We start from the raw sequence: 9,114 nt of genomic DNA on the forward strand, positions 1-9,114 counted from the left end.
ACCTGATCTTGTTTTCATCATTTGTGTCATCCCTGTTCTTACATTTATATAACAGGTCTTTTCTTTGGTGTTGGGAGGCTCTGTAGAGAGCTCTCTTAATACACCTTTTGGAATAGCCTCTATCATGGAATCGGGTCGCCATCTCTTTTGCTTGTATTTTAAATGTTTTATCATCAGAACATATTCTGCGAAGCCGCAGAAATTGTCCGTAGGGGATGCCTTTTTTCAAATTTGTGGGATGGTGGCTCGACCCCAGGAGGAGGCTATTTGTTGCCGTTGGTTTCCGAAAGACTTCTGTCTCAATTTTCCCTTCTTTTTTGCTAATTTTCAAATCCAAAAAATCAATTGAGTTTAAGTCATGATTACAGGTGAGAAAAATGTTACGGTCATTACAGTTCAAGAGAGAAATGAATTTAATCAATTCATCCTCAGTGCCATCCCATAATAGCAAAATATCATCAACATATCTGATCCAGAGGGCCACATGTGCATCAACCACATCGGAGTGGTCACCAAATACAATTTGGTTCTCCCAGCCACCAAGATGTAAACAGGCATAGGTTGGTGCACATGTGGCCCCCATGGCAGTACCTTGTCTCTGTTTGTAGCACTTTGCATCAAAGATGAAGATATTATTGTCCAACACAAATTTTAATAAATCAATTACAAATTTGGTATGTTTTTTATAACCGAGACCCCTTGTATTAAGAAATTCCTCACATGTTTTAAGGCCAACATCATGCGGGATAGAGGAATATAGGGATTCAACGTCCAGGGACACTAAAATAGTGTCTTCCTGAATGTTGATCCCATCAAGTTTTTTTATTACATCTGTTGAGTCTTGTACAAAAGTACGAAGATCATTAACAAATGGCTGCAAAAATCGATCCACATATTTGCTAATTCCTTCCGTAGGACCTCCTATCCCTGATATTATGGGACGTCCCGGAGGGTTGGTGAGGGATTTGTGAAGTTTGGGGGTCCAGTAAAATACTGGTATCTTAGGTTTATGGTTGTATAGAAAGCTAAACTCATGACTAGTAATTAAATTATTTCTTCGAGCATCATTTAGCATGAAAAGTAATTCGTTATGGGATTTATGAAATTCATCAATTGAGGATTTTGAATATTGTTTAGGATCTGATAGCTGTCTCATGGCCTCTTTAATATAGAGGTCCTGATTAAGAATGACAATATTGCCGCCCTATCGGCCGGCTTTATGATAAGTTCAGGGTGTCTAGTAAGCTCATTAAGGGCTTTACGTTCCCGTTTAGTAAGATTATCATTAACAATGCCTGTACTTTCGATTTTCATTAGATCAGCCGTAACGTTTTGTACAAAAACGGAAATATTGGGGATAGAGGAAAAAGAGGGCATGTAAGTAGATTGGTTTGCAGCACTCTGTCAGAGGACCTTTTTGCCTGACTGTGGTCTACCCCTTGTCTCATCTGGAAGATCCAGTGTCTCAGGAGCTACGATTCAGGGTAGAGCAACCGCGTGAAAAAGACAGGTATTCTCATGAATTGTTATCTATTTGCACTTTACACATGCCTGTGAAAAAGACGCGGCAAGGTTAAGCTCCCCTTGACTCCTGATGACCTCACGCTACTATTTGCATTTAGACACGAAGGGGTAAGACTGTATCCACCTGGTCCGTGCATTTCTAGGGACATGCACTATACTTTGGATTACAATTATATGCTACCTATACATGCATCAAAGTGATGAACATTTGCCTATTTTTGTACACTGGTGCACCAGTCCCCTTCACGGCCAACCTGACATTTTTATGCATCCCTTATACCCCTGTATGTATGTGATATGTATGTTTGGATGTATGCATTTGTATAGTATAACCTTATTAAATTTATCTGTATTTCAAGAATTCGCTTTAGTCTCCTCTTTATTACATACAGCTGTGCTCTCTTTTGCCTAGACTTTTAGTAACCTGTATTTTAGGTTTCTACTCTCTTGTTCACGTTGTTAGATAAGTTTTAAATTTACTATCATCGTTGCTGCTTATTCCTCTTTATTTGGTCGGATGTCTTTTGCCCATTAAGCAGCAACGCTTCCTCTATGGCAGCCGCAGTCATCGGCTTAAACTACAAAGTTTCCTGTCTAGCTACAGCAAGGAGAATCGGAGTACCTGTGTTGGCATTGGCCCAGATGGATTAGCCGCAAGACGAGCCCCCTTCTTCTCAGCGTCCTATTGGATCACGTGGTGGAGAGAGAGACTTCCGGTTTCAAGCTGCTCCGGCGTGGATCGAAGCAGACGGAACAGCACAGAGTGTTGCGGTTCTTCCTCTCCCTAAAATCTATGACGGAGCCCGGTCTTCGTGAGGACGTCTGGTAGTTGAACTCATAACAAGAGTTTGTGACGGAGCCTGGTCTTCGTAGGGGCTATCTGGTAAGCCAGCAGGTACTTGGTACACACACGCAACATACATATATGGTGCTTTAAATGTTGTTCTGCTTACTTGGAGACATATGTTTCGACACTAGTCAGAAGCGGAATACTTGTGACATTACTTCACTCCTTATTGCACTATTGGATACTTTGCATGTTGTATTTTGCTGGACTTGTTTGCTAACATTTGTGGAGTACTCTCCTTGCTAATGGGAAAACGACCGCTGTATTTAATTAAGGTCACTAGCCATTGAAATTACTCCCTCCTCTTCCAGCACTATTTTGTTTTTTTTTGTTTTTTTTTATATATATATATATATATATATATATATATATATATATATATATATATATATATATATATATATAAAAGCAGTAAAGAAGAAAACAGCACTCTCTGAACTTAAACTTAAACAAATAGTTTAATAGGTAACGTTTTGGGGAATGCTCCCCTTCATCAGACCGGGTCTAAGTCCAGAGAGTGCTGTTTTCTTCTTTACTACATTTTACCTACTCTAGCACCCTGGCCCTTGGAAAATTGTTTGTGAGAGTGCAACTGACTCACCTTGCCTATATATAAAAGCATATACAGTATATTTACAGGGAACACACAGTTCCCATAGACCGCAATGTAAAGGCACTTTTCAGTGCTGTCTTTTTTAACACTGCACAGACGGCAAATTTAGCCCCCAAAAACTGCAGTTATTTTTGTTTTGTTTCTAAAAAATGCTATTTTTTTTTATTAAAGAAAAGTAACACTAACATTTAGGGACATTTGGTGGACATTTAGAAAATTAACCAGAGATCTTTTCTCTTGTTAATTTTATAAGCGCTAATTGCTACCATGAACTCGTGGTAGAACAAATCAGCCGCTTGTAATGGCTGATAATTTATGGGACCATTTGCACATTTTTGTATTTGAAAACAAGTATCGGTACTTGTACTCAGTCTTAAAAAAATGGTATCGGTGCAACCCTACTAAGCATATATTGCTATACAAAAAGGTTTATCCACATGATGTGCACATTAAATATATCTCCCAAATGTCAATCATTTGAGACTGATGTTCTTGTTTATATAATTCTCTAACACTCTATTCATATAAAGACTCCTTTATTCTGTAAATAATTATTTCCTCCTATGTAAAACAAACGTACAACTCCTAACACTGGCATATTAATAAACAACACTGGGGGTGCTTTGGTGGTGAATGGTTGTGTAAACGGGTCAGTATGAGGACATATCTGTATATTCCTGTGTGGTGTTTGGATTCTATCACATTGATATGAGAGAAACTGAGGTGCACATATATAGAGGCACAAAGAAAAGCAGGAGAGCACTTCCAATCTGGGGCTTTTATAACTGGGATTAGAAAGTATTATTTACAATAGGATCCTTTATGATGCTTCTATTTAGAAAGTAATCAGAAATACATCAAAGCGCCACCCAAAGGGAGGCTAGGTCTAAGTGAAACTAAATTTGGAGTGCCACATGCAACAGAAGTGAATTAGAATGACAATCCTACACGTCCTACACTGAACCAAGGAGCTGCCACAGATACACAGCTTCGATGCTGGAATCTTTAAGACCTAGCTTCACATAACATCTCATATCCACCCTTGGATTATTGCTTACTATATTTACGTTTGGGACACTTCAAGTTTGTACACTTCCCCCTTTTTAAAGGCACAATCTTGTTTGCTGAAATTCAAGCTTTTTAAAGACACAAATCTGTTTGCTAAAATTCAAGATTTTTAATACCAATATTGTTTATTTTGTCACAACCAATTGTCTATTTGAATTTTGATTTTACTTTTTAGTAGTGATTTTATAGCATTGAATATGATAGTTGCTTCACTAATTTAACCCATCCCTATTTGTTATTGCTTTTGCTTTTTTATTTATTTATTTGGATTTTTTCTTTGACACATGCACTTTGAACACTGAATTGTTTATCTACTCTGTCATAGCACACAGTTCACTGGCCTCTGCTTACAAGTTAGCTATTTAAAAGCACTATTTGTATTAATAAAGCACATAGTTGAAATTTCATTGTGAGAAAAATTAAGCACATAGTTAAAGCCACGCTGTGAGCTTCATTTTTTACCATCTTTTGGAGTCATCTATACCATTTGTACACCAACCCAACCAATTATATGCATTATCAATTTGACACATAAGATTCCACTTTGTTTTTCTTTTTCACCTTTTTCACCTTGTAAAAAGGTTTGTACACTGTGTAAATAAAGTTTGTGTGTAAATAGTTGATGTTTTGTGATACCTGATTTCAATAAAAACCTTTTTCCCACTTTCTAAACATGTGAAAGGTTTCTTCCCTTATGAATCCTTTCATGACTTTTCAGATTACTCTGTTGTGTAAAACATTTTCCACACTCTGTACATGTGAACAGCTTTTCCCCTGTGTGAATCCTTTCATGAGATTTCAGATGACTCATTTGTGTAAAACATTTTCCACATTCTGTACATGTGAAAGGCTTTTCTCCTGTTTGAATCCTTTCATGAGTTTTCAGATTATTTATTTGTGTAAATCTTTTTCCACACTCTGTACATGTGAAAGGCTTTTCTCCTGTGTGAATCCTTTCATGAGTTTTCATCTTACTAATGTATGTAAAACTTTTCCCACACTCTGTACATGTGAAAGGCTTTTCCTCTGTGTGAATCCTTTCATGAGTTTTCAGAATACTCTTTAATGTAAAACATTTTCCACACTCTGTACATGTGAAAGGCTTTTCTCCTGTGTGATTCCTTTCATGAGTTTTCAGATGACACTTTACTCTAAAACTTTTCCCACACTCTGTACATGTGAAAGGCTTTTCCTCTGTGTGAATCCTTTCATGAGTTTTCAGAATACTCTTTAATGTAAAACATTTTCCACACTCTGTACATGTGAAAGGCTTTTCTCCTGTGTGATTCCTTTCATGAGTTTTCAGATGACACTTTACTCTAAAACTTTTCCCACACTCTGTACATGTGAAAGGCTTTTCCTCTGTGTGAATCATTTCATGAGTTTTCAGAATACTCTTTAATGTAAAACATTTTCCACACTCTGTACATGTGAAAGGCTTTTCTCCTGTGTGATTCCTTTCGTGAGTTTTCAGATGACACTTTACTGTAAAACTTTTCCCACACTCTGTACATGTGAAAGGCTTTTCCTCTTTGTGAATCCTTTCATGAGTTTTCAGAATACTCTTTACTGTAAAACATTTTCCACACTCTGTACATGTGAACAGCTTTTCTCCTGTGTGAATCCTTTCATGAATATTCAGACTACTCTTTTTTGTAAAACATTTTCCACACTCTGTACATGTGAAAGGCTTTTCTCCTGTGTGAATCCTTTCATGAATATTCAGACTACTCTTTTTTGTAAAACATTTTCCACACTCTGTACATGTGAAAGACTTTTCTCCTGTGTGAATCCTTTCATGAGTTTTCAGATCACTCTTTTGTGTAAAACATTTTCCACATTCTGTACATGTGAAAGGTTTCTCCCCTGTGTGGGTCTTTTTGTGACACTTAAGGCTTCCTTTAGATGTGAAACATCTCCCACATTCTGTACATGTGTGAGGTTTCACAACTGTGTGGTGTTCAAGGAGATGCAAATTACATGTGAAGCTTTTCTCACATTCTGTACATTCGAATGGTTTCTTATTTGTATGAATAATTTGGCTAGACTTAAGACTTTCCCCTTCTTTTAAATGTTTTGAAAACTCAGTAAATGTGTGTGGTTTATCCTCTGGGATAATCATTTCACTAGATAAGGCATAAATGTTGTCCTCTTGTTTGATGACTAAATTACTCTCTGTACATAATGATTGCTGCCCAGTTCCTGACAATTCTCCATCTCCTTTAAATATCTGCTGTGAGTTCCCCAATGTTTGTGAATAGTCATTAGTGTCTGAGACTATTGGAGTTTGTGGTATCATTCTGATGCTTCCTGTAGTGAAGGATGGGTATGAACTATTCAAGTGATTGTCTACATAAAAAGAAAAGGAATGAAGAAAATAAAGAAAGTTTATTCTTTAAAATGGAATCCATCATCTTACACAAATTATATTATTTATTTACATTCCATAAAATGGCTTCTGTTTTGTGTTTATTTTTATATTGATTAACCTGTAAATCACAAATTTAAACAAAGAAAGGCAAATAATGTAAATATTTCTATGTCATAATAAACTAAACCACTGATTACTGATTAAAACAATTTATAGCGCCCCATTAAATAAGGTGCAGGTGGATAATGTTCTCAGCCAGGGAAAAAGTAAATATGTATTCTTGGCAAGATAGGTGGCATCTACCATCCTTATTTAACATTGCACAAGAAACTGCACATGCAGCACTGCCCGGCTCATGCTCAACCAGTATGGTGAGAATATGATGTCTTAATCATCACAGACTAATAATTAGTGTGAGATGTTTTGAAAGGCTAAAGGAGCAGTGATCGTATGATACTTCTTAGCTTGCAGTTGCAGTTGTTTAATTTATATAATCAGCCAAAAATGTATTAGTTTAATAAGACTCACTGTGAAATTAAGCATACAAATCAGTGGCGGTTCTGGGGTGGGGAACACTTACTGGTGGAGTTCTGGGTGTTCCACATATGGGAACAAGATAGGCATAAGTGTAGTTATGGGAGTTCCATGAGTTGGGTTAGGGCAGGGGAAGGTAGAGTTGCAGGTGATCTGAGAGCCGGTGTTGACACAAATGTAATTAAAAGGTGCAGATATAAATATAATAGTTTATATTTGTTTAGCGAGTGATCTATTCTATTTTCCCAGTAATTAAAGCCAGCATAATATCTATTTTACTCACCTAACACATATGAGTTCATGCTGATAATAGTCTCCAATGTCTGCGCTCAGGAAGAAGGTTCACTTATTCACTCCAGTTACATCAATACCGGATATCTCTCAGTGCTCTGGCCGTGTCTGTAAAAAGTATATTAAATGGTTTAGACAGATAATAATAATAAATAATGGTTCTGATTAACTGTATGTATGGTGTAATTAAAGGCACACATAACAATTCATATGATACAGATCAGCTGTTTAGGTTATTACATATGTGCTATTGATTCAGCACAAGCATTTAGCACAGTTAGCTCTGTGGGTGTTACAGTTGCACATTAAATATTTATCTTTCCAGAATTTTACAAGTACAGTATAAGCCCAGGAGTAGACAATCTATTTATGAGTGGGACAAACCAAAACCTTACAAATATATTATAATCATTTTTAATATCATTTATATCAAAGAGCAGCAGTTACACAGATGTTAAATAAGAGTTGTTTAGATGTAATTTAAATCTAATACTACAGTATTTATATTGCACTTTCTACAGATCCTCACTGTCAGACATTTTGTATTTACTAAAAATAAAATGTGTAACAAAACGCACACACAAATAGTGATAATAATACAGACCAATATGTAGTACCGACCAATATGTAGTAATATATCCAACGTGAAAAGAGTCTTTAATGGAGACAGTACCATAAATACAAATAGTCCATACGATGTTCCTCAGAAGGAAGAGAAAGAAACACATCATAGCATAATACTGTGTAATCTTCACTCCCCAGATGTAAGGCAGACCCAGAATACTCACATTAGTTAGAGCTTCAACAGCTCAAGATAATCAGGTTTATTGTGCAGACCCTAGGCAGACTGGATACAGACACAGACAAATAAAGGGACACTGAACCCAACATTTTTCTTTCGTGATTCAGATAGAGCATGCAATTTTAAACACATTTCTAATTTACTCCTATTATCAAATTTTCTTCATTCTCTTGGTATCTTTATTTGAAATGCAAGAATGTAAGTTTAGATGCCAGCCCATTTTTGGTGAACAACCAGGGTTGTTCTTGCTGATTGGTGGATAAATTCATCCACCAATAAAAAGGAAATTTATGCTTACCTGATAAATTTATTTCTTTTTTGATACAATGAGCCCACGGAATTCATCCTTACTTGTGGGATTACGCCTCCTGGTCAGCAGGAGGAGGCAAAGAGCACAACAGCAGAGCTGTATAAATAGCTCCTCCCTTCCCTCCCAACCCAGTCATTCGACCGAAGTTAGGAAGAGAAAGGAAAAGACAAGGTGCAGAGGTGTCTGAAGTTTAACAAAAAAATTAATAACCTGTCTCATAGAACAGGGCGGGCCGTGGACTCATCGTATCGAAAAAGAAAGAAATTTATCAGGTAAGCATAAATTTCCTTTTCTTTTTCAAGATACAATGAGTTCAAGGATTTCATCCTTACTTGTGGGATACAATACCAAAGCTATAGTACACAAATGAAACGTGAGGGACAAGACAGGATGGAAGGCACCACTGCTTGAAGAACAATTCTCCCAAAAACAGGCTCAGCCGAAGCAAAGGTATCAAATTTGTAAAATTTAGAAAAAAATTGAAGAGAATACCAATTCACAGCCTAGCAATCAGCTTAACTGAAATAATATGTTAGAATGTCCACAGGAAAGTAACAGCTCAACTGGAAGGAGCTGAAACTCTTTTAGGAGGCTGCTGTCCAGCAATCACATATGCAAAAACGGATAATACTCTTCAACCAAAAGGAAAGAAGAAGTCGTAGCTTTCTGACCCTCACTTCTCTAGAAAAAATGTCAAACAGAAAGGACGATCGACGAAAGTCCGTAGTCGCTGAGAAAGAGAATCTATCTTTTT

General features: G+C 36.7%; 1 protein-coding gene across 1 annotated transcript; it reads right to left on the bottom strand.

Moving 5' to 3' along the window:
* Positions 1–4,141: 4,141 nt before the first annotated feature.
* LOC128659203 (oocyte zinc finger protein XlCOF6-like) lies at positions 4,142–7,357 on the bottom strand. Its single transcript, XM_053712883.1, has 2 exons — positions 7,241–7,357; positions 4,142–6,401 (listed from the first exon to the last, which is right to left on the bottom strand). Exons 1-2 carry the CDS (start codon positions 7,257–7,259, stop codon positions 4,720–4,722), a joined length of 1,701 nt encoding a protein of 566 aa, XP_053568858.1. The 5' UTR covers positions 7,260–7,357; the 3' UTR covers positions 4,142–4,719.
* Positions 7,358–9,114: the final 1,757 nt, after the last annotated feature.

Source organism: Bombina bombina, chromosome 5 (assembly GCF_027579735.1).
Source record: "Bombina bombina isolate aBomBom1 chromosome 5, aBomBom1.pri, whole genome shotgun sequence".
Taxonomy (NCBI): Eukaryota; Metazoa; Chordata; class Amphibia; order Anura; family Bombinatoridae; genus Bombina; species Bombina bombina.